The sequence below is a fragment of the Fusarium oxysporum genome, chromosome VI (genome assembly GCF_013085055.1).
Source record: "Fusarium oxysporum Fo47 chromosome VI, complete sequence".
Classification (NCBI taxonomy): Eukaryota; Fungi; Ascomycota; class Sordariomycetes; order Hypocreales; family Nectriaceae; genus Fusarium; species Fusarium oxysporum.
In genome coordinates this window covers 1308823-1327019 of record NC_072845.1, presented here as the reverse complement: position 1 = coordinate 1327019, position 18197 = coordinate 1308823, and the positions used below count along the sequence as shown (strand labels likewise).

Below are 18197 nucleotides of genomic sequence, written 5' to 3'. Positions count from 1 at the left end.
TCCGGTCATTGATCAGGGACAGATGATAGAAGGATATACCTCTGGCAGATTTAATGAATGATGGGTGGAATAAATGACCTGCTCCTTTTCAAGATCATTCCTGAAGTGACTTGATAACGATGACTCCATGGAAGCCTCTATGCTAATGTGCGTGACGTTTACACGAGAAACAGTATTTCTTACTCAGACATGTCTTGTGATGCCTCATTGTACATTAATATATCATCAAGGCTATACCGAGACAGCTGCTATTTATAGCTAATCGTAGCTCGAATCCATGAATATCATTCACGCTCATTCCTTTCCGTTCCGTACAAAGCTTGAAGCAATTCCGAACATTTCATACAAAGAATGATGAAAAGTCCAATCGATTCTCTCCCTTTTTCACCTCCTTTCCAGTTCCTGCTCCCCCCTTGCGTATATTTTTTTAGTCTTCATTCCCCTTCCCAATACTCCAAGCCACGCGTCTTGGCAAAGGAGATCAGTGTCCATGTGCACTGAATCGAACATGAGGCTGAGATTGTCTCAGCCACGTAATTATACAAAAGATCTACCCCAGCAGAGTACGCCTGAAGATCTCGGTCCCTTGGTCGCTTGTTCCTATCAGAAAAAAGAGAGAGGCCGTTAAATATTACAACGAGTTAGGCGTCAAGTAGGCAAATGGTCTCAGATGACGATAGGTCCTCAAACCGTGGTCTATTAGCGAGAAAAGAAATTTTGGCCTTCGAGAGGGCACTTCTAGCTGTAGAGAGACTCCAGGAGATAAATGACGCCGAAGATAAGGAAAGCAGTGGCACCGCCCACAGTGACTAAAGAGTGTTAGCTCGTTTGGTTGAAAAAGAGAATTATAGACTGTTGACTTACCAACTTTCAGGCTGACTCGGCCGGCAATAGCCCGACCACCAATAACAGCAACACCAGTGCAGATGGCATGGCCGCACGTAGCACCCAAGGTCACCCACCAGTAATCCTGACCGGCTGCCATAGCAATAGTAGCAATTTGACTTCGATCACCCCACTCGCCGAGGAAGGTCATGATGAAGGTCTGAACCCAGGCAGGGCTAAGCAGCAGAGAGCATAGGTTGGTAGCACCCTGAACAATGCTGGTAACAGCACCTGAGCCCGAGCGAGCATCTCGTACAGGTGACTGAGAAGGCGATCGAGGAGGAGACATTAGACGGTTGCTGGGCCGAGACCTGCGGCCATTGCCATTCATACCCATCTCAAGAGTGTAAGCAGACACAGAGTCGCCTCGCTTTCGGCCCATCTCCTTTTCCTTTTCAGCAAGCTCTTGTTCAACCTCGTGCATCTCAGCAGAGACACCCTCGTTAGGGTCCATCAGCATACCCTCTCGCATCAGCTTCGCACCGAAAACGAAGAAGAGGCCAGCAGCGAGGAAACTGGTGACACGCTTGGGGATGAGAGTAGGAACAGCATGGCCCAGAACAGCCGAAAGAACAGTCATGACAAGAAGGGCACCAAAAGCGGCTGTGAACACAACCATACGGTCGTGCTTCATAGCCATGAGAGCTGCAACCAAGAACGTCTTGTCACCAACTTCAGAGACCAAAATCATGGTGAAGGACAGCACAAAAGAGTGGAAAGGCTGGATAATACTCTCGTCATCATGGTGTCCATCGTGTGTCTTCCCTCGGCTCAGATCGATGGGCTCGGTCTTTGTTGAGTCTTGAACAGGTTTGTTCTGTCCAACGGGTCGGTCGGGAAGATCGGCAGGTTTCTGTATAACTGTTAGCTGTATTTACGATACTACAAATGGCGGTCTTTGCTCACCTCCAGTCCCGCAGTGTAGTCATGCTTATCATCATTGCTGATAACAGGCTTTGCAGCTTTGGGCACAACGTCTTCTGCCTTCGCGCTGCCAGTGTCGTCGCCAAGCTCCTTGGCCTTGTCCCCACCAGAAGCACGAATCTTTTCCTCTTCACTGTGTGGCAAAGGAGGCGCCTCCTTAGGTGATGAGGGTTTCCTGAAGGTCTCCTCCCCAGCAAGATCCTCTTCAAGTTTTCGGGCTCTGTACCTCTCGGTCACACCGCCTTCGGTTCCAGTGGTGCCTTCTTGAGCATGGACTCGGTTAGTGTCGAACATGACACCATCATTGGTTTCGGGGATCTTTTCGCCATCTACGACAGTCGGGTCTTTGGGTCGGCCTTTGAGTCCAGGAAGGGAATCCGGGTTGCTGTCGATTTTGGGAGCAGCCTCGGTTCCAGTTTTGGCTTCGGTGCCAGCTCCAGCACCTGCTGGTGCACCTGTTCCAGCTCCAGCTCCGGCTCCGGCCCCCGAGCCAGATCCTGCTGCAGTATCGGAACCAGCATCAAGGGCCACTTCAGGGGTCTTCTTGTGATCATCTATTTCGATAAAGGGTCCGTGATGAGGCTTTCCGTCTCTGCCATCAACAGGGGCATATTTCGTTGGAATATCATGACGCTTGACGCCAGCCCGGGGCAGGCCATCGGTCTGTTCTGTAATCGCGGCTCCTGGAGCAGGTAGGTCGGCAATATCATTAGAGGCGAGCGCATTTGCTACGGCAGGGAGGAGGAACAGGACCAGAGGCGAGTGTGTGGTTCGGATCTTCATGATGGGCAGTTGGGATCGTTATTGTTGAGTTCAAGACAGAGATTCGAACGTCGGGTCGCAAAAACTGTCAGCGGTCGAGGCCGCGATTCAAAAGGAGAAACAGAGCGTCGAAAAGGATTTGTTGACCCGTAAAGTTTGGAGCCGACAACCTTGCGACAATCGAAGTCGCGTGTAACGTAGCGTAGGTAGAATAAACTTTGCGGAGATAGCCCTGATGCTGACTTCAGACAATTACAGACACCAAAGGAATAAGAAAGGGGTCTCCCACAAGGCGATCAACGTGCGGAGCAAAGATCGAGCTACACGTTGACTACTTGAGTTAAAGAGACAAAAAGGGAGCTGCAAGGTTGGAACAGGAATGAAGATGGATGTTTGGATATCGAATTGGGTGATTTGGATTGGTTTGGATTTACATAGGGGCAATCAAATGGAAGATCCGCTCCGTACTCGATACGATGGAGGACGGGAAACTCCTCTCCCTGCTCCGTCCCAACAGCTGCAGCCTTGAACGGGCCTAAAATAATGGGTACAAGGGTGTCACCCTGCTGGAGAAGGACCCTAGGACGTCCAAATTCTGTGGCGACGTGGCCCCAGCCGTGGGGCGCTAAGCCTTATGTTGCCTAGGGGCCAAGTATTTTTACCCAAGCTTCAGGGGCCGAAGTGGCATTTCCATGATGCTAAACAGGGGGTCACTCATTTACAAATCCAAAGAACAACACTATTCATTTATTTGCTGCAAGCAAAAAGCAATTTCCTGATATTAATGTCATGAACAACGAGTCTCGTGCTCTCGGTAGGGACTCCTTAGACATTGCGTCCACTCACGAATCGTGGCACCAAAATTGGCACTACTTCATTCCATCAACTGAATCTTGGGCTGTCGTTGAAACCACAAACACGAGCTGCCAAGCAGCATCGGATGTCGGCAATAATATTTTGGACCTCACAGTTGTTTCTTGGACCATTGACGCAGGGGAAAGTTCTCAGTTGAACGCGCGGAAGCCCATCGTTTCTCTCATTCTTGGCTTACACCACGTTGATATCATGTTTTTCCAACCAGTCTCCAAACCGCTGTTGCATCTCTTGGAGCACCTTGGATCCGCCAATCATGGTTTTAAAGCGAGGAATACTTGCTTAATTGGGGAGGTCATCTTTTCGTGTCCATGATGCTATTGTCAAAGGACCGATTTATCAGCTCAAGCCTAGGTAGGATCAGTCTGGAGAGTCAAGTATCCTAGTCGCTTTGGTAGGGACGCTCTTTGTTGCGATGTCTCTGTGCGGTCGTCACCAATAAACGAGACATGTCAGTTGCGACTTATCAATGTGCACTTCGACTCACTCCCTGTTCAGCCTTTGAAACGCCCTGAACAACTGCGATCTTTTCTGGACTTTTGCAAGAAGCTGGACGTGGCCAGGATGGGCGAGTTGTGTCTTGGAACGCCCAGTGTTCTTCCAAGATAATGAATGAATGAGTCCTGAGCGAAGCTGCACTAAGGCAAATTGTTCTGGGCCAGTTAGGCGCAGGAGTCATATGTCAGATATTCCATTGAGTTGGTAAGAACTTTTTTTTTCTCTTTTCCTTTTTTGTACCATTTAACATATTGGTCAACTTGCACACTTCTCCGTAGCACGGTGATAACGTATGTACCTTAAGTAAGCGGCATCAGATTGTTTCGTGACACTTCCAAATGAAGATTGTTGCAGTTCTGACATTCCACCGTCCTTGTATAGGTACTATCTTAATAATACCATGTGTAGCTTATGTATCTTTGCTGATGTGTCCACATATGTAGTTGATATAAAAACACGACGTTTCTTTTAAACTCCAATTTGCCAGAACCTGAGTCCAGGGTAGCTTATCGCGGGGCTTATCTTATCTCCGGTTGATGTCGTCACAAGCTCCGGGAGCTCCCCATTCTAAGTTGACTTCACCCAACAGATGCAGTACCTGTCTTGAAGCATCACACTCATCGCATCATTGATAGTTTATTAACCCGCCGTGACCCCCGTGAAGAACTGTATTGCCTGAAGCTCGCATATACCCTGTAGGATAGTTGCTTTATCTTTTTCCGACCACACCACTTCTATCTTCACCGTATCGCCCCTCCAAGCTCTCGTGCTTAGCAAGCATTCTTTATCAGCTTTCATCTCGACCTTCACACAATTAACCAGATCTCACCCACTTGAAACATGGCGCCTGGCGAGGGTGAGAGGAGTTCGCGACCGCTCTCGGCGGACCCAAGTGACGAAGAGAACCGTAATGAGAGCACACATGAATCATCGGAGGGACCGGCTTGGTACTATCAAACGGAAGAAGATGAAGACGAGGATGAGGAAGACCCAGACTACGAGGATGAACCCGACGAAGAAGATGAAGACGATTTTCAAGGTAAGTTCAAACCGTTGCTTGAGTAGTAACAAGTTCCACTAATCGCATCATATAGGTGCTAATGATCGTGACATTGAAATATTGATGGAGAATGGAGGTGATGACGACGACGACGAGGAAGACGAGGACGATATTGAAGGGGTTAATGACACGCAACGACTCGTAAACATTGTACGGAGTAAGTCTCGACTTTCCATCGATTATGAAAGACATGACTGACACTGGGGATGAAACTAGCCGGTGCTAGAACAGGACTACTAACACGGAGACAACTTATTGCCTTGATGCAGAGTCCTGATCTTACCAGTGTTTTATTCCAAGACAATCCTGGGGACGACGCCGAGTTCTTGCATAACTGGCCTTTCAATCGACGTCGAACACCCAAGGACCCGAATCGCTTTCCGAAAGTGCCAAGTGAGCAGGGCATGAAGCTTATGCGATCAGGAGCATTTGGTGCAAATAACTACAACCCCAGAGCAAAGAGGCCACTTGCTGTGAGGATGCTCGAGCGGGAGTTGGCTTTGGGGAATCGTGAAGATCAGATACGAAATAATGCTCTCATCAACCAGGCATGAACCCAGACCTTTCTATAAAGACGATTTGACTGACAGCGTCCAGAGTCTACTACCAAAATCAAGAGCCGAAAAAATTATTCATTTCGATGACCCCGTGTATTCTGGACAGTTTTCGGACGATGGAAACTTCTTTTTCGCCTGCTCTCAAGACTTCAAAGTACGGATGTACGACACTTCCAGCCCATACAATTGGAAGCATTACAAGACAGTCAGCTACCCATGGGGACAATGGACACTCACAGATGCATCATTAAGTCCTGACAACAAATGGCTCGCGTATACTTCAATCCAGACTATGGTCTCCATAGCTCCTACGGATCCAAACGATACTGGAGATCCCTATACACTGGATTTAGATGACGGCCCCCCGCATGGATGGCATGGGCGACGTGGCTTCGGTATCTGGTCTATCAGGTTCTCAGGTGATGGAAGAGAACTGGTGGCTGGAACGAGCGCGGCCTCAATCGTGGTATATGACATTGAGTCTCGAACAGTTCTTCACCACGTTCGCGGCCACTCGGATGATGTCAACGCCGTGTGCTTTGCTGACAAGATGTCACCGCACATCCTTTATTCGGGTTCCGACGATACAACAATCAAGGTCTGGGATCGGCGAAGCATGGGCGATCACCGAGAAGCTGGCGCTTTTGTCGGCCACATCGAAGGCCTGACATACATCGACAGCAAGGGAGATGGACGATATATTCTCAGTAACGGAAAAGACCAGTCAATGAAACTATGGGATATACGAATGGCCATGTCAACCGATCGATACAACGAACTTGATCTGACAGCACATGCAAACACCAGTGGCTTCGATTACCGGGGTGGCATATATGACGACGAGGACTGGGATGTGCACCCCCATGATAATTCGCTTGTGACCTTCCGAGGTCATAAAGTCCTTCGAACTCTTATTCGATGCCACTTTTCACCTCCGACGTCCACCAATTCACGATATGTATACTCGGGCAGCACCGATGGCAAGGTATACGTTTGGAATATGGATGCAAGCTTGGCTGGAATCGTAGATGTTAAGAAAGCTACCATGCGCACTCGGCCAATGGACAATCGACACCGCTTCTATCATTTTGATGAACCAGGCAATTGGGGCACTTGTGTCCGCGATGCAAGCTGGCATCCCACTGCCCCTCTCCTTGTTGGTATGTTCCCCCATTTTCACTTGAAAACATTAGCTAACATCAGCAGCGTCTGCTTGGAATGGGTATAACATGGCAAGAGGAACGTGCACGCTACATTCGTATAACGACAACGTGGATGATGAAGGAGAACCACCGATGGGCCAGAGTGTCAACCACTTGCTCAAGGAACAACCTGAGCTATATCAGAACTCAACATATGGAGTGCGTTAGGTCAAGTTTGCAAGAAACAATGTTGGATATATTTTGTACAATTGGTCACTTTAGCCAGCAGTCTTGTAAAGGATATCTCTCAACCCCATGCAAACCGCGCCTTAGACGTGAAAGCACATCCTTCTCATCCTCACGGCGCTCGATCGAATTCCAGCATAAGAAGTGTGTCGCGTGCCCGCCATAATTTCATTTAACTCCGCCCCAGTGAACGTACTCGCAGCAAGAAAATTGTTGTGATCGCCCTCGCGTCCACCCCCGCTGTGCGGGTTTTTGGATTGCCAAGTCGCCACTATCCATAATCTCTTCATCGCCTGATCGTGTGATCGTTTATGCGCTACCGACGAGAGCGTGGTTGAGGGGAATGTGCACTGAGGACATGTTAGAGAACGTTACACCTGAAGGAAATTGGATGTCATACCCAGCTTGACAACGTAGCCAACAGCGCCCATGATGAGGAAACCAACGCCAACAGCCTGGCAGAGTCGTAGGAACTCCTTCTGGTCAGCTGCAGAGTAGTATGTCAGTAGAGGTAAGAGATGTGTGAGTGCGCAATGAGTCGACATACGCTTGGTGCATCGTCGCACGAATTGAACTCCGTCCTTGACGAACTCGGAGGGAACCTCGAGGATCTCTTGAACCTGGTCGGACATATTGTGTGTGTATGTGGAAAAGAAAGGGGAGTTATTAAAATTAGATGCCGCGAAAGAAGAGATGTAGCTTCGTTGAGTAGAAGAAAAGGCAGAGTCGTCGAATTGAGTCGGAGTCGCGAGGGGTTGAAGAAAGGAGAGTTGAAGTTTAAAGGGGACTTCTTTTTGGTGGTGATCCTAGCTAATCTAATGGACAGCACAGCTCTGCTCTCTGGCCTCTCCTCTCATGCGACGACGTGTTAACAATTACCTTACCTAATTTCCAATTGGGGGCAAGGCCAGGTTGACTTTGGCTCGGGCCGAGAGATGACCCGGAGCCTGGACCTGACTTGCCTGACAGTTACATTTCAGTGGAGCCAGATGGCCTGTGGGGAAGGAAGGTGCTGTGTGCCTGTGCCTGTGCTCTCTTTCCCAGCTTATTTCCCCGGGCCCCAAACGCGCAGGCGCTAGCAGGTAGACGCCAGCTTCCGCGAGTTGCAGTGCTTTTGCTTGCGAAGCTCTTCCCCAGAAAAGAAAGCGTGAAGCTCTTTTCTTCCTTCCGTCATCCGCTAACCTCTTTTCCTTCATCTTTCCATCCTCCTCCACTCTCACAACGACTCTAGGTCAAAGTTCCAAAGTGTTTCTCACGCTTTGATTACCACAAATTGCCCGTTCGACCTGCCTTGTTTGCGATCAAGCTTGGAGCGCGCCAGAGCCTGATTTCAATCATCGGCCAAAATCGACGCTTGAGCACGAGCGTTGGGATCACTAACACACGTAGATCCCTGTAACTGGGTGATTCTTCGCGAAACGAACCCGGTCGCGATCTGTTTCGATATCGAGGTTTAGGAAAGAAGGAGATTGATCGGGCTGACGGCATCCTCTATTCCATTGCTCCCCATCTGTATCTGAGCGCTCGCTCGGAATATCGGGAGCTAGACAGCGAGGATTGCAAGCACAGAGCTTCGTCCTGAGTATCGCATTCTTGAGTCAAGAACCATCTTATCAGGGGGTTACACCTATAATAAGGCCCCAATCTTGTTACGAGGAGTGTACGTATTGCAAGCTCCCAGTCCAATTCATTTCTCTCGGGTGTACAAGGCCTCTGAGTCTTGCGGGCGGCGTTTGTTAGCGATGGAACGTTCAATGGCTGATAACTTATGTTTAAAGACCAGAGGCCAACTCTTGTATCTCGCAGGCAGCCTAATTATCACATTTGACAATATCCTCATTACTCCCCAGATCTCTGCACGGCATTAATCTGTGCCAAGTGCTTAAAGTCAGTAAAAATGGCTGAAGAAGATTTCGAAATCGATATCTACGGCGATGAGAGCAACGACCATCAGCAAGATGACCACCGAGGCGATGACAATAACCAGGACCATCACCAAGGCGATGATCGAAGGGATAGCCATGGTGACCAGAACATGGAGGAGTACCACGCCGACAACCACCACCATGCGGGAGACAGCCACAGTTCAAGTCATCTTCAAGCGCATGGTTCTCAACAGGGGACAAAGAGGAAACAGGAAGATGATGGCCGACCAGTTGACCAATCTGCCACAACTTCGCTCATGATCTCGGAACTTAACTGGTGGAACACAGATGATGATATTCGAGGTTGGGCGCGAGAAGCCGACTGCGAAGACGAGATTAAGGATATCACCTTCAGCGAACACAAGGTCAATGGCAAAAGCAAGGGGTACGATTTTCTTAGCTCCAAGTGTCGGGACCCAGATGACTGACAGATTCGTAGCCAAGCTTACATCGAGTTCTACTCGCCCCAAGCATCTACAGCCACTAAGCGTCGTATCGAACAGATCATAGCTGAAAGCCAAGGGGCCCAGAAGAAGCTCACCTTGACCTACTGGGCCACTACCAACAACCCCTTCAAAACCCTCCCCAAAGATGCCCCTGCCAGAGGCAAGGATCAAAACCGTGCACCATCCGGCTCATACAACAATGACCGAGGCGGCGGTCATATGGGCGGTAACTTTGGTGGTGGTTTCCGAGGAGGAAGGGGTGGTGGCTACAACCGTGGTGGTATGAACCAAGGTGGTTACAACCGGAACTTCAACAACAACAATAATATGGGCGGCTACAATAACATGGGAGGTGGTTACAATGGACCCATGGGTGGCGGCGGCGGCGGTAACTTTGGCTTTAACAACCGCGGAGGTATGATGGGAGGGGGCATGCGTGGTGGCCCTGGTGGTATGCGAGGTGGTCGAGGAGGCATGATGGGCATGAACCCCATGGGTGGGAACATGGGCGGGATGCCTATGGGGATGCCTGGAAATATGGGCATGGGCATGATGGGACCTAACGGTATGCCTGGTGAGTGATCCTTAGTAGTAGACAAATAAGGCTCTTTGAGTGCCAAGCTAACATGTACAGGGTTCCAAGGAATGCCTCCCAACTTCAACCCCGGCTTCGGCTTCAACCAGAACCAGGGCGGCGGCGATTGGGGCAACCCTCATGGAGCAAAGAGACCACGACCAGAGTAGTACCCCGTCGTTGGGCCTAATATTCCGCGCCAAATGATCCCAATGGCGCTTCTGAGTACAAACACAAGCACAAGCACGGACAAAGGGAATTCGGGACAGCAATGAGAGTCTGATATGCGTGCATTTAATTCCGATCTCTAGGCCAAAGACGAGTACGTTTTGGGAAGTTTGCGAACCCGCATGAATATATTATCGAGTGAAAAAGGTTGAGGGATAATGGAAAGCAGTAACTGGGCACGTGTAACATAGATCATGGATGTTAAGGTTAGGGCATTGGCGTCAACAAAGCGTTTTGTTTAAGTTTCGTGAGTCACTGAAGAGAAAGTTACCTACGTGAATTGTGATATTGCCTAGAGTTGGCTTGAGTATATAAAGAACATGAAGTCTTCTCCCAGACCGATCTACTTTCCTCATCACACACAATTATCAATCAATGGACTATCCCGCACCCAGAATTTACCCGCCCATCGCGATGGACACTGAACAGCCCGTTATCTGCATCAGATATCGCGCCGCCTGGCCTTCTCTGCCCCGACTGCCCCTAGACGTTTCACGAACGCAACTACCATCCAGTATCCACGATCGACAAGGCGAGATCTTCGATCGAGTTGAGAAAATCCTCCAAAAGAACAACATCTCAGGGCCAGAGACTGAAATCGAGCTGGTCGTACGCCGAATGAACCCAACTGTCTTGATCAAGTCACCATGGAAGAAAGACAGCAAGACAAAGTGGGCGCAAACGGTCGAACAAATCGTGGATGTCATGAAGAAACACTTCCAAAGCGCAATCCACAGTGGCCTTCACGTTGAGATGATAGCACCGCAAAACTACGAGACGGTGTACATCGGCGTGGTCGAGGAAGATGTACCATGGGACGACATTCGAGCTATTGCGAAGCGCCATCTCGACTCCTCCGATGCAACACGCAACTATCTAAACACCCTGGCCCTCACCAGAAGGGGATTCTCCAAGCCCGAAGAGAACCCGATCACCGTGTACATTGGATGCTTGGAAGATTCTGACGAGACCAAGTGGGATGGTATCATCGATGGAATCGAGTCTGAGTTTCGTGAGAGAGGATGGATGGACATTGTTGTTCATATTGAGCACAACTGGCCATTCACTAGGATGACCGTTGACTAAAAGATATGACTTTGGATCATGAATACAAAATACTTCTGGAGACAACGATGGAACATGTGCAGCCAGCGGGTGTTTGACGGTGGAATCCCACTTGAGTTTCAGCGTCAAGAGAAGGCACAGAGATAACACAGCACCAGGTCTAATCTAGCGATTATTTAATTACTCGAGGACCACAGCCCTGGGGTAGTAATGAAGTACGATAGCACTCATTACCGTTAAGAACAAAATATAGCACTGGTCTACCCCAAGAACCCAGACTCATTCGTCTCATTGCTCTCCTTTGTAGCCTCTTCTTCATGACGTTCGCGAAACGTCTTCCGCGGCCACACCGAAATGTGCTCATTGCCAAAAGTTGGATCTTCTTCTCGACTTCTAGAGCGTGCAAAATCCAAGACAGCGCGGCGAAGGGTCATCATTTCGATCTTGTTGGGGATGTTGATGAAGATATCCTTCTTCCATTGGTGGACAAAAATGAGGTAACGGATTGGGAAGGGGGAATCCGCCTCGAGATCGGCTTGGTATTGCTCGAATACGACGTCTCTCCAGGTTTTATTAAGATTTCTGGTTGTCATTCTGAGATGAAATAATGGAAAGTGAATATTGTTGTGCTAGAAAAGGTGAAGTTGTTGATGCGGATTGAGGTGGTTGCTTAGGTTGTTAGTCATGCATTGTACGTCACTTGATCGACAACCGCAGAGATCAGCTATAAGATCAAAGTCAGGAACCATAAATCGAGACTTGGGTAAATATAGAATATAGGAAAAAGGGCATGGGATGAGGATCTGTGAATGACTCAGGTCGTCTGAGGCTCTGTATTATCTTTCTGATTGTTCTTGGATGCAGCCTCCAGCCTTTGATACCCAAATTACCCACCACAAGCATCCATTTTGAATATAGATAGGGGCATCTCAGATCAAACAGAACAATTCGAAATCCTGTTTTCGGTTTGAGTGCCCAAATTTCTATAGCCCCGCGTCTGGCAGGCAGTGCTGCCCCGGTGGTAAGTGGAAGGCAGGCATGCAGGCATGCAGGCATGCAGGCATCAATTCGTCTGATCTTCAAAGAGGAAAGACCACCCTCTCAACGCTCTCTCACCATGAGCAGAGGTGACTCTATTTTAGCCAGAACAACATCAGCGCTCTTTTCTGAAAATCTCCTCGTCGGTACCGATTCTTACAGACATGGCTACACGCAAGCGCCCTCGCGACGTGGAAGAATATGACAAGTACCAGGGCCTTGTCATCTATGTTGGGAACGTCCACTACGATGCCAACCCAGTCGACTTTGAACACTTTCTTCAGGACAATGGCATGTCATGCACACTTTACTGGCCTGAAGCCGGCGAAAGGTCTCATGGCGGCTGGTGTTGGGCTCGGTTCCATCATCATGACCATGCTAGCTATGCGATCAACAATCTCAACGGCACCATTTTCTGCGGGAGAATGCTAAGAACAGGGCACGTGGCCACCAACTCTGTGAGTCTCTCCTCGAGCGATGCATTCCTAAAGATGTAGCATGCGGATGATCAGAGTGGCTTAACTAACATCATCTGAAGAAACGCGCACGCTTTCACGACGGGCCTTCGTCCTTCCAGGACCGCCCTGAAATTTATGATAGTCCATTTCGACAAGAGAACCCATTTTCATTCTCGAACAAATTTCAGACCTTTAATCCTCACACGTTTTTTCAAGATTACAACCTGCTGAAATACCCAGGCCCCTCGTCACATCACTATCACCGCCCTGCGGAGCATCCTGGCTTTTACCCCTCGACAAAGAACCTCCGACCACCAGCGGCCCCCTTCAGGCAGAGTGTTAACAACGAAGTGCAGTACCCGGACTGCTATCCACCGAAAAAGACGGAGCATCTGAATCACCGTCACATCCCAAAGTTGCAGGATGTCTGGGAAGCAGACAAACCCTTCCTTAACACTGCAAACATCTTTGCCAAAGGGATCAAGATATCGGGACTGGCAATCACGGTCAGCCAAGGACAGATCCCTCCAGATGGGGCAGTAGCTCTTTTCAGGCCTGAGAAATAGGAGTCACAGGACGGAAGCATGGACATAGAAATGACCGAACCACTACCCCAGCTTTATTGGCAACCCGGCCGCGTCCTTGGACCGAATTCTCAAGAGAGATCTACCATCTCTCATTCCGAAAGATTCATCAGACCGGCCGATATGAGCACCAATATCCTTTCGGCGACGTGCCGCAGCCACATTGTTTCATACAAGCGCCCTCCAGGAGTTGGACTTGGCTGGGGCGACTTTGATCGCTTCTATGAGTGGCAGCTACTTGGCCGTAAGGTAAGGACAAGCACCTGATTTGAAGCCGTTGAAAGACCGGCAGCTAACGTCTCATGTAGGTTCAAAAGTCGATGGTGCGAGCTCAGAGGTTTCAGCAATCGAACTCTCCCCACATGAGCTTCATTTCCGAGTTGACAGGTTGCCTTCATATCGTACGAACAGATTCCACCAAGATTGAATCTCGAAGGACCCTCAAGAAACCTAACTTGTGGCAGAAGCTCAAAAATAGCAAGAACTGAAGGAGAAAATGAGTGATGTTGATATTAGTGACGGTTGAAGAGGGGGTATTCTGACAGATGCTGAGATTTGTACATGAAACAATGTTGTCAACAAGATGGAGAGTTTATAATGGCATATGAAGGAGGACTTGACGATAGCTCAAGGCAAGGAGAGTATTAAGAAATAGGCAGTGGATCAGGCAAAAGTGTTAGGGCGAAAATAATCGGTAATCTGGCCGACTCATAGCTAAGTTTCTTGACCTACATACATGTGAACAAAATGACTAGTACAACGAAGCTGCTCAACGTGTTGATCACCACCAATCCGTTTGTTTGTTGGTGCCTGGCCCGCAAGCCTCTTCAAACAATGCCTTTGCAAGTGGCATTTTGTAAGGGCCAGTCTTGCCCCCACGTTTCAACGCCCAGCTCTCCTCCTGAAAGTTCTCACATCCCCTGAGCCACTCGGGCTCGATGACCGTGACTGTCTCCAAGAACTGACAGCTGGTCATGATGAAGGAGTCATAAATCACCCATCTGTGATTGATTCCTACAAGGTTGCTTTCAGGAGATAAACCAGCTTGCCAGTTGTGATGAAGAACTCTGTAGCGGTCATTCCCACTGCCAACGTCGCTGAAAGCCACGCGATGACTGAAGGCCCAAGAAAGCGCTTGGCGGAGATTGTCATCACATTCAGAGGACTCGAGCCCGAATCGCTTGGGCCTATCCTTGAATAAATCGGCAAATGACTTCCTCAGCTTCATGCGAATACGCTTGAACTCTTCGAGAGCGCGCATACTAAGCGAGTTGTCCGAGCACCACCCCGGTACGTCGATGGAAACCCCCTCATGTCTAAGATCCTCGGCCTCATCTTCCTTCTTCATATATGCATCCACTGCGTTGAGCTGCGTGATGTGATCAGAAGTGAAACAGGCAAATCGCTGTGCCGGACCTGCAGTGGAATAGGGGCCCTGACCACGGACAAAGATCGGATGCCGTGTGTTTTGAATGGCGGCGATAGTTATCATGTCACCACTGCAGCCAAGTTCATGGGCCTTTTCAAGAGCGTTGAACCATACCGGGTGGACTGGAAGTTTTGAAGCCATCTGGCCCTTCGGAGTGATAGTCCCAGTATCGTCAAGATAACCCCTATTCTTAGTTAGTGCCAGAAAGAACGAGATAATGAAAACGGAAGACAGTACATAGCAAGAAGATCTTCGAGAGCGCGTAAGAAAACCTCAGGATCAGGTTTGTCGATAAAATCAAAGTTAGCCACATCATCGAATCCCATAGCCTTAATCTGTAGGACCAAGCGAGAAAGGTCGCTTGTTTGAATGGAAGCGGGCGTTGTAGGAAGAAGAATTTCATCGTAATCCTCCTTCGTGTAAAGGCGATAGCATACGCCTGGTTTAGTTCGACCAGCGCGACTGGCTCGCTGCTCTGCTGCTGTCCTAGAGATAGGCCCGGTAAAAATTGTCTTAAGGCCGGCGCGGGAGTTGTAACGGGATTCAATTGCCAGCCCGGTATCTGAGTATCATGTAAGTTTCTCCAGTAGGAATTGAACAATAATTTGATAATGGCCAACATACCAACGATGTAGACAACACCATCAACGGTCACATTGGCCTCCGCAATATTGGTAGAGATAATGCACCGACGTCGAGACGATCGTCTGAAGACCCTTTCCTGCTCAGCTTTGGGCAAATGAGAATAAAGGGGCAACACTTCAAGGCCCCAGGTTGCCGATCGCAATTGCCCACAAGCATCTTCGATCTCAGCAGTAGACGGCATAAAGACAAGAATATCACCATCTCCAGTAGTCTGGTGGATGTGTTGAGCAGTATGAAGAGCTAGACTAGCGTAATCAGGGGTTGCTTCTTGGAGATAACGGATCTCGACAGGATGTTCTCGGCCGGATAGAGGGAGATGGCTGCCTTGACCGAAGTAGTTCAGGAAAATATCCACGTTAGGGGTGGCTGACATGATGACTACTTTCAGATCAGGAAAGAGTGGTAAGGCACGCTTCAATAGTGCTAGAAGTAGATCCGTCGGGATGGTGCGCTCGTGGGCCTCATCAATGATGACACAACTCTTTAGGAGGTGTTAGCAAGTGGCAAAAGGCGTTCGACACAACACTTACGTATTTGCCGAAAGAACCATTGCCCTGAACCAACTGCACAAGCATTCCGTCGGTCATGTAGTTTAAGCGCGTTTTGACTCGAGAAATACGCTTGTCGAAGCGAACCTGATATCCCACTTCTTCACCCACTCTGACATCTAGCTCAGAGGCGACCTGCTCTGCACCTGAAATAGCAGATGGTAGATGGGGCTGTGTACAAACGATAGGTTTCGATGAACCAAGCTCGTCGAACAGGATGAACTGTGGTATTTGCGTGGTTTTGCCTGAGCCCGTTTCGCCAGACACGACAATCACCTGTAGGAATTAGCGCTACCCTCCTTGATGTGAAGAGTGCAGCTACCTGGTGTTGATGGTAAAGGTCGAGAAACTCTTGGCGCTTTGCTGAGGCTGGAAGCCTTCGGCGAATACTGAGTAACTCGAAATATCTTCTGCCATGAAGATCATTTTCGCGAAGTGGATGAGCTGCGCCGTCTTCAAGACGGAAGGCATCCTCTGCAGTTGTATCGCGAAACAAAGTGCGATCCATGGTGATATATAAGGTAGGTAAGAAGACTGTTTCGAATGATCAAGAAAAAGGAAGTTGCACTGAAGCTGTGCAGTGTTGAGAAGGTAAGTGGGTTGAGTGTTCAGATCTAAGGCACTGTAAAGATGTAGAGTTAAGAAGAGGTTGCCACCTTCTTCTGCTTTTTTGAGCTTGGCTCCTCAAGCTCGCTTTCGCCGTTATCGATGGCTGCTTTGCGTTTCCCCCCCCCCGATCCTCTCCCCGGGCGGCGAGAAACAGGCGCAGTTGATGTTTGGGAAGGGGCCGGTCCGACCCATTCAAGGGCAAGCCGTGCCTCATGCGCCTGAGCATTGTTAACTAACCATTCTACTATAAATTACGCATAATATAAAGCCAAGCTTGATTGCATCATATTTAACAGTATAACTTACACAATGCCTCTTACTCAACAGATGCTTCTTCATATCCGAGGGATCAGAAAAGAATTTCCCGTAGCAGGGCATGTCCACCACACGGCAGACAGCCCTGCCGCCGTCCAGAGACCAGTCGATCTCCGAGCAGGGCAAATGGGCGAACAAATGCCCCCAAAGGTGCTCTCGTGCAGCCTCAGCTGCTTTTTGGACTTGCAAGTCCACCTTCTTCTGAAGTTCTTGCCCTATCATGACACCAATTAGCTTAATAACTACCCCCCTAATAGCAAATTGCTATAATAAAGCTAATAATACTATTAAGCCATGTGGCCACATACAGGGAGGGAGCTCTGGGAGAGTTGGAGGAGGGGGAGGAGAGTCTGGCTGTTCCATCACAGCCTCGGTGTCTGGAAACACCACCGGTGAGGTTTCGTCCCATTGGAATTGCTCCAATTCCAAATTCGATGGTAACGATTGAGCTGCCATTATCAACAGTTAGAATAGGCGTAAAAACAATAAAAAGTCTGGCAGAACGATATGATCTAGAGAATGGCAGATTGCACGTAAACTTGGTGGTAACATTAGCTGTCAGATGAACTCCTTGGCTTTAATTTCTAGGCTATATTATTCTATGTCCTGTCTGAGGTAACCACCATGGGAATGTATTCCTGGTGTGGTGAGGAAGGAGCGAGCAGTCTGGTGGGCATCGTATTGGGTCGACGCCTGGGAAGGAAAGAGCATACAGGTAACCCATATCTTCCTTCCTTCTCTGTCCACAGGCACTGAAATCGCTTCAGACTCATACAACCACAAAGCGGCCAAGAGATTTGACAGCACGAAGTCCGAGCCAACTTGAAGTTGACCAAATCTACCTTGATGAATTGTAAGAGAATCTTGGACACTACAAGAGTCTACTAAAGAAGTCGCTCAGACGCCTTGTTATGACGGGGAAAAGGTATCAGAAATTACTTTCAATGACTTTAGGACCGCTGATGTGAGCGTCAATCCCACTTGTCAATAAGTGATACCTTTTTCCTTCTTACATTTCATCAAATGGGCAATTTTGAACCAACCCATTCTGTACAACTCTAGTATAACTCCGACGAGGCTTTGTGGAGATTATATTATATCTACAAACCCTCAATCTGGTTTATTTAATGTCGAGTGACGTCGTGTGGTGACAGGTCGTCATCCCTTCCCACTGCCACTGCCACCGGCTCTCAATTCAAATTGCATATCTTCAATATCGCCTCAATGTTATCAATTCTCAAGGCACATGTCATGAGTCTAGAAAATTTTTCCAACAAAAGTATTGAACCTTGGTTCTCCATCAGATGTTGATTTGTAATTTAGAGAGTTCGTAATGTTAGTTATCAAAACCAATGGGTCATTCCTGGCATTCTGACGGGTGATCAA

The 18197-nt window shown here is 48.7% G+C and overlaps 9 protein-coding genes across 9 annotated transcripts; 5 read left to right on the top strand and 4 right to left on the bottom strand.

Moving 5' to 3' along the window:
• Positions 1 to 738: 738 nt before the first annotated feature.
• FOBCDRAFT_136682 (uncharacterized protein) lies at positions 739 to 2592 on the bottom strand (the record flags this gene model as incomplete). Its single annotated transcript, XM_031186997.2, has 3 exons — positions 739 to 809; positions 865 to 1738; positions 1792 to 2592. The coding sequence occupies 3 exons, from the start codon at positions 2590 to 2592 to the stop codon at positions 739 to 741; spliced, it is 1746 nt and encodes a 581-aa protein (XP_031038132.2).
• A 658-nt stretch (positions 2593 to 3250) lies between these two features.
• FOBCDRAFT_225449 (uncharacterized protein) lies at positions 3251 to 4372 on the top strand. Its single transcript, XM_059609689.1, has one exon. The coding sequence runs from the start codon at positions 3361 to 3363 to the stop codon at positions 3757 to 3759; it is 399 nt and encodes a 132-aa protein (XP_059467345.1). The 5' UTR covers positions 3251 to 3360; the 3' UTR covers positions 3760 to 4372.
• Positions 4373 to 4535: 163 nt separating this feature from the next.
• On the top strand, positions 4536 to 6929 carry FOBCDRAFT_261751 (WD40-repeat-containing domain protein; the record flags this gene model as incomplete). Its single annotated transcript, XM_059611282.1, has 5 exons — positions 4536 to 4981; positions 5037 to 5159; positions 5219 to 5550; positions 5600 to 6719; positions 6766 to 6929. The coding sequence occupies exons 1-5, from the start codon at positions 4783 to 4785 to the stop codon at positions 6927 to 6929; spliced, it is 1938 nt and encodes a 645-aa protein (XP_059465113.1). The 5' UTR covers positions 4536 to 4782.
• FOBCDRAFT_184781 (uncharacterized protein) lies at positions 6930 to 7817 on the bottom strand. Its single transcript, XM_031186996.3, has 3 exons — positions 7495 to 7817; positions 7348 to 7434; positions 6930 to 7297 (listed from the first exon to the last, which is right to left on the bottom strand). The coding sequence occupies exons 1-3, from the start codon at positions 7577 to 7579 to the stop codon at positions 7257 to 7259; spliced, it is 213 nt and encodes a 70-aa protein (XP_031038131.1). The 5' UTR covers positions 7580 to 7817; the 3' UTR covers positions 6930 to 7256.
• A 1027-nt stretch (positions 7818 to 8844) lies between these two features.
• Positions 8845 to 10423, top strand: FOBCDRAFT_251176 (uncharacterized protein; the record flags this gene model as incomplete). Its single annotated transcript, XM_059610938.1, has 3 exons — positions 8845 to 9278; positions 9312 to 9892; positions 9953 to 10423. The coding sequence occupies 3 exons, from the start codon at positions 8845 to 8847 to the stop codon at positions 10060 to 10062; spliced, it is 1125 nt and encodes a 374-aa protein (XP_059465112.1). The 3' UTR covers positions 10063 to 10423.
• Positions 10424 to 10495: 72 nt separating this feature from the next.
• Positions 10496 to 11206, top strand: FOBCDRAFT_240873 (uncharacterized protein; the record flags this gene model as incomplete). Its single annotated transcript, XM_031186991.3, has 1 exon — positions 10496 to 11206. One exon carries the CDS (start codon positions 10496 to 10498, stop codon positions 11204 to 11206), a length of 711 nt encoding a protein of 236 aa, XP_031038126.3.
• A 74-nt stretch (positions 11207 to 11280) lies between these two features.
• Positions 11281 to 11823, bottom strand: FOBCDRAFT_225441 (uncharacterized protein). The gene has a single exon (XM_031186990.3). It carries the CDS (start codon positions 11776 to 11778, stop codon positions 11446 to 11448), a length of 333 nt encoding a protein of 110 aa, XP_031038125.2. The 5' UTR covers positions 11779 to 11823; the 3' UTR covers positions 11281 to 11445.
• A 564-nt stretch (positions 11824 to 12387) lies between these two features.
• FOBCDRAFT_251175 (uncharacterized protein) lies at positions 12388 to 13958 on the top strand (the record flags this gene model as incomplete). Its single annotated transcript, XM_059610937.1, has 4 exons — positions 12388 to 12681; positions 12870 to 13187; positions 13299 to 13514; positions 13574 to 13958. 4 exons carry the CDS (start codon positions 12388 to 12390, stop codon positions 13751 to 13753), a joined length of 1008 nt encoding a protein of 335 aa, XP_059465111.1. The 3' UTR covers positions 13754 to 13958.
• Positions 13959 to 16525: 2567 nt separating this feature from the next.
• FOBCDRAFT_275304 (uncharacterized protein) lies at positions 16526 to 17267 on the bottom strand (the record flags this gene model as incomplete). The annotated part of the gene is made up of 3 exons (XM_054705002.1): positions 16526 to 16714; positions 16803 to 17026; positions 17120 to 17267. 3 exons carry the CDS (start codon positions 17265 to 17267, stop codon positions 16526 to 16528), a joined length of 561 nt encoding a protein of 186 aa, XP_054560977.1.
• Positions 17268 to 18197: the final 930 nt, after the last annotated feature.